Consider the following 16,693-nt stretch of genomic DNA (forward strand, 5'->3'; position numbering starts at 1 on the left):
AAATCCACATTATCTTTCCATTAAACATTACCTTGTATATATACACATGTAACAAATACCATTTGCATAAAAATTTTCTACTCGGAAAGATAATAAACTTTCCCTTCACATTTTAAGAAGCAGGGAAAGAATCTTCCAGACTCCCCAAAGTTTACTCACTCCTTTCTAGAAGTCTTCATGCTGGAGTATTGTTTACTACTTATCTAATGTGCTTAATATGCATGGCACATTACACAATTTAAAAATATGATTACTTTAAAATGCAAGCTCTTCAAGGGAGGAGAGAGAGAGAGAGAAATGACAAATAAAAAGGGAAGGGAAGGATGAGGATTACAATAAACAAAGAATGTTAAATATGTATGAAGCATGAAAGAAGAAATCTGAGAATAAGTTAGGATAAGGAAGGATATGCAAGTAACTTCAGAGGTAAACAAACACTAGATATAAGGAGAAGATTATAATATATTGATTTTAAAAGGCAGAGGTTGAAGAGGTTTTCCACAAAGAGGTTATTCCAGACAAAAAGGGCCATAAAAGATGAGAATGGAAAGATTCACTGGAATAGAGCCACAAAGTAGGACAGGAGATCAGGGAAAACACAGGCTGAGATGTAACCAGGGGCAGATTTATGCAGCACTTAGATATTGAGAATAAAGTTTAAACTTGATGCTCCAATAGTCAGGGAGCCAAAAAAGGGGCGTGAGGGGTGACAACAAAAACAAGGTTACTTTGTTTAGAATCAGCGTTTGACAGAATGAAGGAAGAGTCAGTAAGGCCATAGAAAGTGATTGCTACTGCACTCCCGTGACCATCCCCCTGCCCACAAAATAACCCTGTCATGAATCAACAATGGGATAGATGAGGAGGCAGGTATTAGAAATTGCATAGTAAGAGTAATAACATTTACGAAGAGACTAGAAAAAAAAATGAATAACAAACCAACCGTGTGGAACTGAATTAGTGAGCTTGAATGACTAGGAAAATAGTGGAGTTACCAATGGCCCCAGTGAAGATGGAAAAAGAAGTTATAGTTGCAAAGCTTAGCAGATGTCTTAGACTTGCTACATTTGAGAGAGCAGCAGAGCATCTAGGAAGAAACGTGAGCCCAAAGGTGGACACATCAAAAGGAAGATTTGAGTCTCATTAGCCTGGAAGCAAGATGTGAAATCAAGAGGAAAGACTTCTCAAAACAACTGCGAGGGAGAAGAAGAGAAGGTAATGCAGATAAAGCAGAAGGAGCGTTTTCATCACCTACAGGGCAAAATCAGGCAAGGAGAGACTACTAGAACTGGAAGGGACATTGAGAGGTTATTCACAGCAGGACCAAGCTCCATCCAGATCATACCCGGCAGGTGTTTGTCTCTTAAATATCTTCAATAATGGATTCCATAACTTCAGTAAGCAAAATTTACTCCAGTATTTAACTACTCTGAGAGCTGCAAAGTTTTTACCGACATCCAACCTAAACCACTCATGCTGCAATTTAAGCCCATTGCTTTGTGTCCTATCATCAGATGTTAAGGGGAATAATTCTTCCTCCTCCTCCTTGTTAACACCCTTTTAGGTATTGAAAGATGTTACCATGTCCCCTTCCTGTCTTCCAAACTAAACAACCCCTCTTCTTCTAAGTCTTCCCTCAGAGGTCATGTTTTCTAGGCCTCTACCCATTTTTGTTGCTCTTCTGTGGACCCTCTCCAATTTCTCCACATCTTTCCTAAAACATGATGCTTAGAATTACAAACAGTTCTCCAGTTGAGGCCTAATCAGCGCAGAGTAGATCAGAATTACTTCTTGTGCCTTGCTTATAACACTCCTGTTAATGCATTCCAGACTGGTGTTTACTGCATAACGTAAAAAGATCAGAGTATCTCAACAAAAACTCTGCACTATCAAAAAGACAGGAAAGAAGTGCAAATGTAACCTTTATATTTAGCAGAATAAAGATTTTTTTTTTTTTATTTTCAACTGGAAGCAGCTTTCTGCTGAAACCGTCAGCACCACTCATCTGCCAAAGAGGCTAAAAGATATTTCTTCAGACAGCAGGGCACTTGCCCCATTCTGGCAAGGGAATGGTTAAGAGTAGGCTGGAGAGGGCCTGCACAAATCTCCTCCAGTCAGGGAAAGGCTCATAAGGAGCAAATCAGAAAGTGCCTTCCTGTTTACAAAAAGCTGCTCAGCAAAACAGTGAGCAGTTCGGTCCTGACCAGCAAGGATGGAGGACGAGCTCTCTGAGAAAGAGAAGCACCTTAGACAAAGCATTGTTGGGCAGGCCCTAAGGAGCTGCATAAGAGCCCCAGCCTGACACCTGCCAGGCTATAGGCCTTGACACAAGGGCCATGAATATGCAAGGGTCACAGGAAAGTGGCCTGGGGGAGCGTGCAGTAAAGGGAGTGAAGAAAGGTAGGCCAACGCTGCCACCATCAGGTCCCTGCCTCAAGACCCAGAAAAGTGCTCAGGCCTTGGTCACCCCTTCTACCTTGCACCACATCTAGCCATCACAAAGCATGACCTTTATAGTGTGTGGCTTGTCTCCAAGGTGAGGGAATAGAACTCGGCTGCTGATACCCAGTGAGAGTCCAAGTTGTGGGCACTGCTAGAGAGCACTGTCCTGAAGTGGATACCGCTGTCCAGGGCGCAATACAGGCCCAGACCAGACGGGGAGACATCAGAGAGCAGAGCAACAACTAGTAAGACACCGACTGCCCTGCTGAGGGTTAAAGCTAACTCCCAGTGTGACCAGCAAGAGACACCACAGTGGTGACTCAACCCTGATACAGCTCAGAATTACAGAATTTTGAAATGTTGATCTTACCAACAATTTCAAAGGATCAGCTTAATCATTGCAAGGCAGCCTAATTTGTTGGTCATCATATTCCCTGAAAACACTGTGCACCTGTCCTTGTTTTACGGTTGAAACTGATGTTCACTCACCATTTTCTTATCTTCAATGCCAACACTGGAGCTCAGTAACTGCATGTTAAAGAAAGCCAGGATACCCAGCAATTTAGGTTGTAGATAATCAGCCTAAAAATTTTAAAAATAAACCTTTAAGACATTCTGAAATATTTAGAGATTAAACTGACAATTTATCCATTATATTTTCTGGTTTAAATAAGTTTTACAGAACATTAATAACTTTTGAAAAGCATGTCAGCTTCACATTTGGCCTGAACGTCCGAAGTGAATGGAAAGGCATTAAACTGTAAGCACGTTTGCGGTAAAATAAAAAGAGAACATATGGAGATGACTTAACCCACAACCCAAAGGACAAACCAAAATCCCCTAAAAGAAATATATAAATTTACTTTGAGAAAAGCACTTATAGATATATCACTAGCTGCACAGATGCCATTTCATTATTTCAATTATATGGAAGTATCTTCAACAGTTGTGTGTTTTGTCTCCACATTAAATAAATTCTAATTATTGTAGATTACAGGGGTTCAAAATGTGCTAAATTGCCCTTCTCCTCCCTCAGAAATGAAAAGGGATTAATTGAATTAAATTAACTAAATTAAAAAGATATGTAATTTATTCTTCCTTACCATTAGTTCAGGTGATGTTATGTCTCTGGGTCCCTGATAAAGATCATCATTTGAGGCAAATGAAGCTAAAATTGACAAACCACTGAAGACCTGCTGATAGTGCTCTCCTATTCGTAGCAATAATTCATTATGCAATCCCTGGTAGTCTTGTCTCAGCAAGCTGCCCAATTCTATTTCTGTTTCATTCTGTAAATCAATCCAGATGGCAGAGAAAAAACAAATTTTTATTACACTCAAAATGTATAATGCACGGTAGATTGTGTATGGAAAGTATTTTGGAGTCCAAGAGTTCTAAGGGGGGGGGGGAACACCCCCCCCCACACACACAGACACAAGACAGAGCTGCCAAATTCAGCTGCCAGCTCTGAACACATTGGTTTACAACCCATAAGGGACTGACTATAAGCTGACAAAAACTATTCTCTATGTACAAAAAAAATTAAAAATAGCATTATAAAGTTCTCATATCTTTAATATATTGTGCTTAAAGAGGAAAAAAAAGATCACCAGCTGTAGTAAGATGAAGGCCTAAGCCCATGCAGCACAGGCCTGATTTGAGACCTAAGGCCTAGCAAAAATGGACAAAAACATGTCTCAAAGCAAAGGTAACCTGTAAGCAAGAGGCAGGCCTCTGCTAATAGAACTTGGCACAAATAGGGCTGAAAGTACAGAACATTAATTGGTAATTGGCCCAGGTGCAGACAATAATTGGTACAAGTTGAAATCATAAGGTACCAGCAGCTCATTAAAAAAGACCTTGGTACTTACTCCTCACACATACAGAACTAAGTTCAGGAAAGAGACTAAAATGACAGCATGATGGATAAGATACGATCTAACTAAAACATGAAGTACAGGGTGATGGGAGATCACCTGATAACATCACAGGGTGACAACCTGATACGTCAGCAGTGAGGTGTGCTTTGTTTGTACCTATATAAAACGTGGTATCTTGCGAGGGACCATCCTTGTCTGACCAAGGAGGGAAGTGGAATTCCCACTGTGTTTGCCAGTCCCCTGCGGCAGGTACATATACACAAGGTATTGGTACAGCATGCTATACTTGTCAACTGTTATTTGTACCTTGCTTGGCAATAAATCTTGGTTGGGTGCCTTTGATCCTTACCTGGCCCATGGTCTTTGGGGGACCTCTGCTGCAATCATTGGTCCCACATCACTGAACACACACACACTCCCTCTCTCTCTTCCCCCCACCCCCCCGGGTTATCATCAATGAACCAAAGATCCATGAGGACACAATGGCAGTAAATCCACTGGCCACACCAGCTTGTCATCTATTATTGCTCGTAATAATTTGGCAAATGCTCAAGTTACCTTGAGGTAGTGAAGTGCTCGCTCCAGCTCATCCTTAGTACAGGAACAGACCAAGTGGGAGAAGATGTATTTGAAGTTGTTGATTAGGATTTCTCTTCGGTTTACATTCAGCTGTTTTGCTATGGTTCGAATAAGTGCAGATGCTGCAGGACTGGCTTTGGCAGCGAGGTCGGGCAGTAAAACTTGCAGGGTTCGCTGACCAATAAAAAATACAGAACTTAGGGAAAAAATCTGCATTTAATATTGTTACACCAATATGAAAATATACCAGTACAGCTAGCATCTTGAGTTAAGATTGGTTTATTGAAAATGAATCAACAAGGATACTAGGGAGGTAAATCTTTCTTAGTCATGGAAAGGCTAATGGAAAAAGTAATTACATAGGGCTGCAATGACAGGAGACATGAATGCACACAAATGGCAAGTGATTGTATAGTTTTGTCTAATAAAAGGAAATCTGCAGTGAAAACAAACAAAAAACAAAACAAAACAGCTAAAACACTTTGTCCTGTTCAATAGTTGCATATTTCCCCACTATCATCAAGCCACATGCTGATCAAAAAAAGTTTGAACTTGTGTGAAAACTTTGGCTATATTCCTAGTTTGTATTGAAGTAATACTTTTCAAACAGGACACCAACAATACAAACAAGGAACCTATATTTCACATCCGAAGCCCTTTGACTCTAAAGAAAATAAACATTGTTTATATTGGGGCAAGAGGCAACAAATGAAGATGTCATCTAACTTGAGCATCCTGTTAATTTCTGTTTCAAACAAAGAACAGAAGAATACTTAGAGAGGAGCAAAGTAGTAGTATGAATGAGGGCTCATAAAACTACCTCAAAATAGAGGCTTATGACTGAACATTTCATCTGCTGCAGAAGCTAATAAATACGCTGAGTGAACCAGTACTCATTTAATACTTGAGCAGTGTGCCTCCCCTCATACTCTGAGCCACCACTACAGATCAATATGCCTCAGCTTCTGGATTTAATGTTCACAGAAAGAGAGCCAACTACAATTTAAAAAAAAAAAAAAAACCACACCAAGCTCAGAAGTAAAAAAAGAACTATCAACTCACAGACAGAAAGCGATTGAGGTCTGGGAAATCAAATACATTGGCAATTTCAGATAAGGTGTCCAAGGCCATCTCTCTCTGATGAGCCGCTTCTTGTTTTTGTATCTCATTACTCTGGCATGGAGTGTTAGATAATACTGCCATCTGGCTGGAATGCAGGGATTCCACTAGAAACTAAGCATTAAAAGGTAATGTTCAATTTGGTTTCTCAACTCCAGGACATAAAATCCTCACTGATATCCAGCCAAACATTTAATCTGAGGGGGAAAAGTTATAGCTTCCTTTTCTTTCTGTCCACATTTTTTCTATGTACACTAAATTAAGGATGCTCCACACTGAAAACCATGGATCATATGATAATATTCAGATTGCAGTTTAAAGTTTTACATTGAGAATCTTAGTGGCAGCACTTCATTTAACTAGAAATTGATGTTATATTACTACCTTCTGTGAATATTTAAAAACCAAAGAAGAACATAGCTTTTTAAATACCTCTGGAAAAAAATTACTGCCACATTAGGTCTATAACTTAAAAATCAAATGTAGTACCAATTTTAAGAACAGATCCCAATAGAAAGTGTGCCATATAACATAAAAGATTGTGTGATTCTACTATTTCAGCACTTAGGGAGGTGAGACATAAGAGGGAAACAGAATGGCACTGCTGGTGTCACAAACTGAATCCCAAATCCAAGAGTCAAAGTCTTCCTTGAAAAGTTTAATTTCTTTCAGAAAAGTATCATGTCAAATAGGACTCTTCCTGTTTGTACCCTCCATGCAACAAAATCATTATGTAAATTTTACTTTCAGCACCACTATTAAAAATGAAGGGGGAAAATGACGCCATACAAATTAATATATGAGGCAATGATTTCCTTTGCTACCTAGCACTATAGTGTGGGTTCGCAAAAAATAATACTCATTTTCCTCACCTGACAAATAGGCTTCTTGTACTGACTGAAAAGGGCTTGTAGTTTTAGAGACTTAGCTGCAGCCAGTGCTCTAATCTCTGTATATGCTGCTCCAGCCACGGATGCTGACTTTGACAACAAACAATGCAACAAATGCAGAAGTGCAAATGGCACCAAATCACCTTTCGCTGCCCTTTCAAAAAGTGAGGAGAAAAAAATATACTGTTAGCATGAGAAGCTAGTAACACAAATGACGTTACTTCAACATATGCAGGTTACCTTGAAAAACCCAATCTCTTACTCCTTCCATGTATCTTCCTAACGCACACAAAATGGATGGTGGGGAAAAGATTTCAACACATATGAACATATAGTACTCTCTCATTTACTATAAATCCCAGAGCGTCGACACACAAGATGCGCTCTTTTGATATTAAATAGGAATAACGTAGCATTTTTTCTTTGACCTTCTTCCTAACCCAGATGAGGAAGAGTGCCTTTTTCTAAAATATTCGTTCGAAAAAAACATGTGTAGGCACCCTGGAGACCCTTTTTTTGAAAAAGCAGTCCTCATGGCACCAGATTTTTTGATTCCTGGCTTGTTATTTGGAAAAGAGCAGGAGCTGTGTAGACGCACTCTATCTGCTTTTTTGCGTATAGATGTACTCTTTCAAAAGAAGTTTTTTCGGAAGTGATCTTCGCGAAGAACTTCTTTTGAAGGATCACTGTAGTGTAGATGTAGCCTTACTCTTTCAATGAGTCATTAATTATAATTACGGTTGGCAGAATTCAACTTCTAAATTAATTTTGAAGGATAATATCTTTATCTTTAAGCATTTTCTAGTTTATCAATTTAAATTTTCAATTTTAAGAAATTATGAGTGTCACACCATTATTTAGTAATAGCAAATGATGAGATTTGAAAACCAAAATACTTAACCTTTAAAACACAAACTATCAATATTACATCTCAGAACTTACAAAAATACATATCCTTAAATCAAGCTAGAGTTCTCAAGCAGTTTTTTTTAAAACTATACCCATCTATAAATTTCAATAATCACAGATAGAAATATTTGTTGTTTGTGTATGGACAGTGAAATAACTGTTTATCAATAAAAATCTAATCCTTCCAAACCTCATTATGATATCTTTTTCTAACAAAAAAAAAAAAATACTGTCACTTGAGCCCCAATCCTACACAACTGGACCTACGAAGAAGACTCTTCCACATGGAACCCCTGAGGATATACTAAGGTTCAGTACAGATGTAAGGGTGTGCCTGGTGGATCTATCTGCGAAGATGGGAACTCTGAACAGTATTGTTCTTGTAATCACTCTTGCACAACAAGTGTCAGAACTATAAACCAAAAATACATATCAGTGTTCAAAATTTAACATACAACCAAAAGGTACCTTCCAATATCCCCTGTTGTTAGAATTAACGTATCCTTCAACTCATTATTTCTTGATATTTTAGCATTCGTATAGGCCTCTTTCATTCTCGAAACAAAAAGCTGAAAAGACAAATTTCAAATGGACAAACTATTTAACTCATTAGTAAAACAAGATTGTTTTTGTTGTAACAGTTTTGCATACTTGACATCAGTAAAGAAAACATGGGTTCACCTCTTTTATGAATCCTTCCTCTGAGTCCAAGGATGCCAGTATGTTCCTAATATTGTCACTGAATGCCACTCTTACATCCTTGTCAGGATCTTCCATTAGATTCAGTACAGCTCCAATAAGAATCTTTACATCCGATTCATCATCTCTAAAGTCCAGATGTTTGCAAAGATGAGGTATATTTTCTATAAATGCTAAGACAGAAGGAAAAATTAGATAAGTGTTTAATATTTTTTTAAAACATGCAAGATAAGTTAATGATGAAATAACATACAAAAACATCAGACTGTTCTATATTTCACAAAGCTATTAAAAAGTGTCAAAATTACTATAATTTAGATTTATATCAAACGTTAAACTTCCATTAAATATGTACACAATGAGTAACTGCAGTAGGTATTAGATTTAATTGGGATTTAGCATCTAAAACTAACATTTGATATTAAGTTAACCATTCTTGAAAGTTCACATCTATACTGACACCTGTTAAGCCAATATCGGGTACACAAGAGGATACTGTAGTTTGCCTGCACTGTGCATCACCATAACAATTTTGTGTATGTTGACTGTACGTTAGGTAATAAAATATTAAGATGTCAATTGCGTGTGTTGAGCAACAGAAGCTGATATATGTCAAGCATTCATTTTTTGATGCTTCTGTCAACACAAGTCAATGGAAAATAAGATGAGCACAATTTTTTTGTTTCTGGAAAGCTGTGTATTTATTCATCAACCATTTCAAAACTCAAGCACTTGACCTGTATGAGAAGAAGTCTAGTATTCATTTGCTTTTAATTTAAATAGGTTATACATTAAGATTGGGAAAATGAGATGGCAGACAAAAAAAGAACAGAATTAGTGGAAGGTATTAAACAGAAGATACAAGTTAACAGTTAAGGAGATGCCCTTTAGTACTAAATCCTAAGCAACCAAAATTCTCATTGACTTCTTCAGGAGTTGAAGGCACTCTGCGGTAAGGTATCACAGGTTAGACTTACTAACACGAGATGTGTTGTCAGACCATGAGCAAACATTCTTCTTACCTATTGTACAAATTCCAGGCTAACAGAAGGAAGGAATACAACACAGAAGTCGAGTAGCAAAAAATTATAGTACAAGTAATTTCAGTATACCACACAAGACCAGAAAGTCTAAATAAAAATAAAGTCACTATACCTAGCTTTACTGAACTAGGTATTTTGCTTTCAAGAAGACTGAAAAATGGCTTGAAAATGGAGGCTTTCACTGAACGTGTATTTTCATGAGAAGAGATCACAGTGAGGCTGCCACATAAAATATCATAAGTTACATGCTCAATGTCAGGTTCTGATAAGTGAGGACCTAAATTAAATGTCCCAGCAATATAGCAAGCTAATTTTCCAGAAATACTGGCACAAGCCTTCTTGACTAATTCAGATACATCATTGATTTGGTCTCTGTAATGAAAGAAGAAAGAAAAATCTTCAGCATATCACTTGAATTTTATATGCAATACATGCAACAAATATTTCCATATATTTAACATGCTAAAGTGTTTATATAAATAGCTGCTCTCTAAAATGGCAAATTGGGGTTTTTGGTTTTTTTTTTTTTGTTGTCACTGCCTCAAATTCTGTGCTAAATCTACGAGATGAGTGGACAAGATAGAACGCACATGGAGAAAGAAGGTATCTTTAATCTGGCGTAACTAACATAGACATTGGCAGGCTGTACACGTAAAATTGGGCAAAACATAGGTTAAGGAAGGTATGGTGGGGCATGAAAGAAAGCAGAATAGTGCAGTATAAAAAGCTCTGAGGCACTATCATAACTTATTCACATTTTGTGGCACAATAAATCCCTTCCCACCTTTGCTTTTGTTTATCTAGACTAAGATCTAAAGGCCAGAAACGTGTTTTTCATATATTCTGAGAGTCCTTCTAGCACAATCTGGACATGTTATCAATAAATAATAAAGTAACAATCCATCAACATTAACTTCTATACTCACTTTCTTTTTCAACCATGAAATCAGAAAAGTGAAAGCAGCACTAATACATACAAGAGAGCTTTGGGAATTATGCTGTATGATGTCACACTCATGTGGTGCAGGAGGATGGGGAATCCTTTAACGCAACTAGCTCGGATGACTTCATGGGGACTCTGTAGTGCACAGTGGTAAACACATTTTCTCCAATCCAAACAGATGTTTTTTGGGAACAGAGACAGAAGGAATACACAGTGCGACTGAGTTTGAGGTGCTGAGGGGGAGAGACAGGAAAAAAAAAAAAAACCCGAACATTACAAAAGGCTTTGAATAATACAGGTTGAACCTCTCTAATCCAGAACACTTTCATCTAGCAAACTCTGTAATCCAGCATTATTTTAGTTAGCCAGATGACCACTTATCATGGATGTGGCCAAGTTTTCCGTGGTCCCATAAGGTATGTTGGTTTATAGCCACTCAGAGTTCTCTGCTATTATTTAGCTGTAATTTACCCCTAAATGTCTTCTAAGAGCCCAAAAAGCAGTGGAAGTGTCGGTAATATGCTAGAAAATATTGATCTCCAGTTGTCCCCCAAATTCTCTCATCCGGCACCAGTCAGGTCCCAAGGTTGCTGGATGAGAGAGGTTCAACCCGTATTTCTTCGCTGTTGCCAATTGGGTAGAAAGAACAAGACAAACTGATGGAAAGAAATACACTGTGGAAATGTGAGATATTTTCTTTAAGACAGTTAATACAAGGGATATGTTTCCTATGTCTCCTTCCATACAGAGGTAAAGTGTTTTGGTTTTTTACACTTACACACACACACACACACACACTCTTTGCTTTCTCATTTAAATAAGTTATTTTTTCCTCATGCACTGTTAACTTAGTCATATTGTTCTCATCTAATCTTTTTTACTCCTGTTTTCCTTCTTAAAAGGTCAATTTTAATGAACAACTAACACATGCCAGAAAAAAAAAAAAAAAAAAAAGGGATTCGGTGTGGCCAAGTGAGCACTGTAAGAAACTTTTTCCCCAAACCTTACCAGTGCATCAATTCTACTTTTACCATTTAAAATGCTTATACATGTTCAGGGATTTTTTTTCTCATAATGTGTATTTTCAAGTGAAAAATCCTTTTGGCGATGGATTGGTGTCTAATGAGATAATTAATGCACTTAGTATTAAAAAGAAAGTTAGACTTGGGAGTCCTTATAAATCATAAGGAACCAGCTAACCTTCTGGCACTGTGAACACCTCCTCTTGAGTGCAAAATATGGCTGGAAAAAGATACAAATTTTATTATCTGATTGGCCAACTCACTGTTCTCTAGTGCGTCAGGCTGACTGAATATTCAGAGACAGAACATTGCATCAGTTCACATTCAGAAGTTTACACAAACAACCATCTGGGCTAGAATTTTCATTAAAATTTAATGTTGAACATAAGATGATAGAGAAGGCTTAGCACATACCAAGGTAAGCTTCCTGTTAGGCACTAGGAAATGAATTTATGAAGCCTATATTAAATGAGCAGCAATGTATATATTACATATTAAATACATAAACAGGTAATGACAGAAGAACTTTGTAGTATCTATACTTACAGAAACTATTTGCAATATGTTGGCTCAGACGTAGAAGATCAGAGTCGAAAGGAGACAACTTGAAAGAAGAGTCATCAGAATGACTGTAAATCCATGGCAAAGATAACATTCCACATAAATTTTCAAGAGTCTGATCATTAAGATGGCTTCTTACTAAGGAAAAATCCACATAAAACCATAATTGTTAGTCTATGTTAGGCTTTTAAAATGAATGTGTACATTATACTTTCTTATTTAGTTATAGAGTAGAATACGTTGTATTTTTCTATAGAGCAGTACAGTAACAATCCACCCATATATCAGAATTCTGCATTTTAGAAGTGGAACAGTAAAGCAATACACTATGCCCCCGCTTCACGCGAATTTGACACATGTATTAACCATTGTAATGTGAATGTCCAAATCTCGGGCTCCAGCTGCCCACTTCCCCCAGCTGAGGGAAGCCCTGCTTCCCCTTTCAGTGCTCTGCTGCTGGGTCCAAGCACTAGAACCAGCAGCAGAGCACTGAAAGGAGCAGCCTCACAGCTTCCCCCCACTTTCTCTAGCTGGGGGAAGCCAGGGGGACACTGCTGCTGGAAGGTGGGGGAAGGAGAGGGAGAAGCCCCTCAACGTCAGAGAGCTGGGAGTCAGGCGCAGCAGTGCCTGGCTCCTGGCTCCCTGCATCTGAGGTGTTTCCCCCCGCCACATCTCCCTCCTCTCCCCTCCCTTCTCCTCCAAGCTCCTGGGGAGCCAGGCACAGTAGCTGCTCCTGGGGGCTTGGAGGAGGAGGGAGAGGAAGCCCCTCAGCCCTGGGGAGCAGGGAGCCAGGCACAACAGTGCCTGGTCAGTTTCCCAGCTCCCGCTCCCCAGGGCTGAGCAGGATCCTGGAAAGAGATCAGGCACTGCTGCACCTAGCTCCAGGCTCCAAGGGGCTCGGAGGAGGAGGTGGAGGGAGGGGTCCACCTTTCCCTACTTACACAAAACTTGAGTTACACAGGGGATGTGAGGAGCACAACTCCTGTGTAACTTGGGATTTTACTGTAATGTGTTAGAGCAAAACCGTTAGTACTATTTTGCATAGTTTTCTATCTACAAAGTTCATTTCTTAAGCATATTCACTGTCCACAATTTGTTTCTGTCTGAAGAACAGCAAAAACAGAAGCACAGTTAAAGTGAAAAAGGTATACAGGTTAACAGTTTGCAAGATGGACGCATTCCAGAGAGGAAAGTTCCTCTCCGCAACCTCTCAGTGGATGAAACTGCCTTTAAGGCAACCCAGATTCCTATTCTGTACATTGAGAAGCGGAGCATTAAGGTCAGGCACAAACTCCAGACAATTAATCAAAATAAACCAACTTCTATCTGAATTCATAAATTTACAAGTATCAGAATTGACAGAGCTTTTAAGTTCAACAATTTCTTACCTTGCATATAAAATAGAGCATCAAAGATTTTCACTATTCTGTCAATCACCAACTCCCCATTTGCAATCTGAGCAGCAGACTCTAAAAGGTTCTTGCAGACTGTCACTATCCTCATGACAAAGTCAGAAGAAATCCAAATCAGCTGCACATTCATCTCAGAACTGTCAGACAAAGCAGCATTACAGTTGTGTCTGCTTACGCTGCACACATAGGCAATTCTATGATCAAAAGCAAAAGGATTAGAAATCACTTGGTGATTGTAATATTCAGGCTTTTTCCTAAATTATCAGTCTTATTTATGAAAATGCAGCTATTCCAAATGCAGGCACCTTTCCCACAGTTGCATGACATGTACACAGGTAATCTTATATACAGTGCACAAGTGCAAAGGGCTAATTGCATCTTTACAAGACATCAGTAGATAAATGGTCAATTTAGTCTGTTACCTGTTAGAATTTTGAGAACAATGAACCGTACACAAGGCAGCTAGTCGTAGTACTACCGCGATCCCTTCTACAATCTGAAGAGCGTCTGTTCTCAGAGCATCTTGCTCCAGGAGAAATACTAAAGAGGCAGCTTTCTTGTTTATTGCGTTCCACAACATACTCTTTATTTTCATGTTCAAGGGACTAAACCTGTAATTAACCACATTATCTTAGTTTTGAATAGTAGTCATTCAGCAACATAATTCCTTGTAAATAATGTTCAAACTAGCCAGTTTTGGAAGCACTAATGTAGTTGTTAAATTGTCATAAGTTCTTAAATTTTGTGAGAAAAAACATCAACTTCAGAAGCATTAATTCATTTACAATGTTAGCATTAGCTGTAGCAGATACAATCACCTTTTTTAAGGTGTTATAATGGGTCAAAGATGTAATTAATTGAGACACAATAGAACAATGAAGTGCTTTAATGCTGTTCCTTGGATAGAATAAGGTTTTTTTTGGTTGTCTCTTTTGTTCATAAACCACAAGATCAGGATCTAAAACATATACATTCAATTATACAAATAATGCGTAAATTTTAGATAGAAACAAAACTGTATTGCTTTTAAAATTACAAATATCTACACAAATATTTTACAAGGAAAATTAAATGCATGTAGATTGTATGTTAACATGGAGTATTTGAAACGCCAAAACAAACAAGACTAGGTTAAGTGTGTTGTATATGGCACATACAAACTCATTAAAAGTGTGAAACAGACAATTCTAAAATATTACATACTCTCTTTTGCTATTTTAATTTCCAGCTATACAAAACTACTAAAGGTTGTTTGATTTTGATGTAGTGAGCAACAAGTTACTCTTTTTATTTTAAATTAAATTTCGCAAATAATGGATTTAATCCATAAAGTGATCTCAACACATTTTTACTTTGAAAAAGTAATTTAAAAATAGATCCAATGCAGGTGTAACCTTGTACAATGCCAGGAAAAATTACCATGAATGCAACTAATTCACCATCCAGTTAACTGGCAAGATCTAACCAAAATTCTATAGAAAATAGTTACTGAATAAAAAAATCATACACTGTTGGCACAGGTGATTTCTTTGGGTGCTTTATTGATAAACTTAGTCGTTGCCTTTTTTCTGGAATTTCATCACTACTGCTGCTCCATCCATCTGTATCAGAAGTATCCACCTGGTTCCGAGATTGAAGTTGCTGAATGATTTCCTGCCCTTCTGTTTTTAATGCTGCATAGAGTGGACTCACTAGATACTACAAAAGACAAATGTGCAACAGACAAAAGTAGTATTATGTAAGTTGTTTCTTGCTCTGTCAAGAGATGAGATGGTGGCACTATTTCATACACTGTAAAGGAAAAAATATTTTACAACTTTAAGCAGCTCCAGAAAGTGGAAAAAGCATTTCTTTTTAAGAATCTGATTCCACAAACAGTTATGCAGATGGAAAATTTACTTTCGGAAATAATCCCACTAAACTCTGCACAACTACACAGAATTACTAATACGTGTTTTCAGGTCTCTCAGTTATGTGTCAAAAGCTTTCATATATCAGTGCAGCTTTCTGTGCTCTTTGCTGAAAGGAGGACTGGTTTTACTAGGTCTCTAATTGTTATTTAGCAGTTAATCAGAATTATCCATTCAGTTCATTTTATACTTTTACCTATAAAATAAACATCAGGGAAGCAAGTTATTTCTATACCACTTATTTTTGTATAGGGTAGGACCATGGATGTTGCTGGACCAAAGAGCCCTTGGACCAGAGAGCCCCAGGAGGCAGAAGTTGCTGGCAGGCTGGTAGCAGAGCCCAAATGGCAGTCCAGGGGCAGGCAGCCCATCTGGAAACAGAGCCCCACCAACAGCCCAGGCGTAGGGAGTCCAGCCAGCTGCAAGGAGCAGAGCCCAACCAGTGTGTCAGTGGAAGGGTGCTCTGATGGCAGCCAGGAAGGAGCCCACTGGCATGTTGAGGTCCCCACCCCCTCACTTCTCCCACCAGAGAACCCAGAGGCCTGACATTCCCTGGTCCACCAAACTCTTTTGTTTGGGACTAGTCACATCCCAAGAGTGCCAGACCAGGGGGTCCAACCTGTACTCTACTCAGGTTAAGAAACTACACTGCTTAAAGACCTATAAAATCCAGAACAGGCTTCCAGCTTGCTAGGCTGATAATAATACTGATAACTTTTGACTTGGTCTTTATTTAGTGAGGTAATTTTATCAGAGATGTATAAAATTGTTATCTGTTCCTGTATACTGTTATCATGCCCTTTCATAAGATATTCAATCACATGCACATCTGTAGCCTCTCCCAAATTTAACAGAATATTTTAAATGAGTTCTTTAAGATTTCCCCGACCACCATACAAACACCTAAATTGCATCTTGCCTGGAAAAAATATTATCTAATTCCTTAATCTTTTATCCATAAATAAAGATGACCAATTGACATATATTAAAAACAATATTTTTAATAGAACTCTAAATATGTGTTAGACACTGACATGTAAATACAGATACACTGTACATTATGCAGGGCATGAACAATTATGAACCTCATTTCTACATTATGATATGTGTAGGCAAAACTCTACCTGCACATAGTCCTACTGGCTTTGTGCGGTTGCATGCAGCCATAACGGTCCACCCATACACATAACATATTGCAGAATCAATGCCTGAATTTAAGCATTATGTGTAGAATATACTAACAGATATAGAAAGGAGGACATGATTTACCCATACCCCAATAAT

The 16,693-nt window shown here is 38.2% G+C and overlaps 1 protein-coding gene across 1 annotated transcript in view; it reads right to left on the minus strand.

Annotated features, from left to right (window-relative positions):
• ATR (ATR checkpoint kinase) overlaps window positions 1-16,693 on the minus strand; it is a 98,404-nt gene that overhangs the window by 68,845 nt on the left and 12,866 nt on the right. Inside the window, exons 5-17 of the mRNA XM_075004354.1 lie at window positions 15,007-15,197; window positions 13,922-14,110; window positions 13,476-13,693; window positions 12,073-12,225; window positions 10,539-10,737; window positions 9,674-9,933; window positions 8,501-8,691; window positions 8,288-8,388; window positions 6,893-7,064; window positions 5,964-6,134; window positions 4,881-5,075; window positions 3,546-3,731; window positions 2,932-3,024 (exon numbers count right to left, since the gene is read on the minus strand). Coding sequence (XP_074860455.1) covers window positions 2,932-3,024; window positions 3,546-3,731; window positions 4,881-5,075; window positions 5,964-6,134; window positions 6,893-7,064; window positions 8,288-8,388; window positions 8,501-8,691; window positions 9,674-9,933; window positions 10,539-10,737; window positions 12,073-12,225; window positions 13,476-13,693; window positions 13,922-14,110; window positions 15,007-15,197 — 2,319 coding nt within the window. The remainder of the gene's footprint in view (window positions 1-2,931; window positions 3,025-3,545; window positions 3,732-4,880; window positions 5,076-5,963; window positions 6,135-6,892; window positions 7,065-8,287; window positions 8,389-8,500; window positions 8,692-9,673; window positions 9,934-10,538; window positions 10,738-12,072; window positions 12,226-13,475; window positions 13,694-13,921; window positions 14,111-15,006; window positions 15,198-16,693) is intronic.

This window comes from Carettochelys insculpta, chromosome 10 (assembly GCF_033958435.1).
Source record: "Carettochelys insculpta isolate YL-2023 chromosome 10, ASM3395843v1, whole genome shotgun sequence".
Classification (NCBI taxonomy): Eukaryota; Metazoa; Chordata; order Testudines; family Carettochelyidae; genus Carettochelys; species Carettochelys insculpta.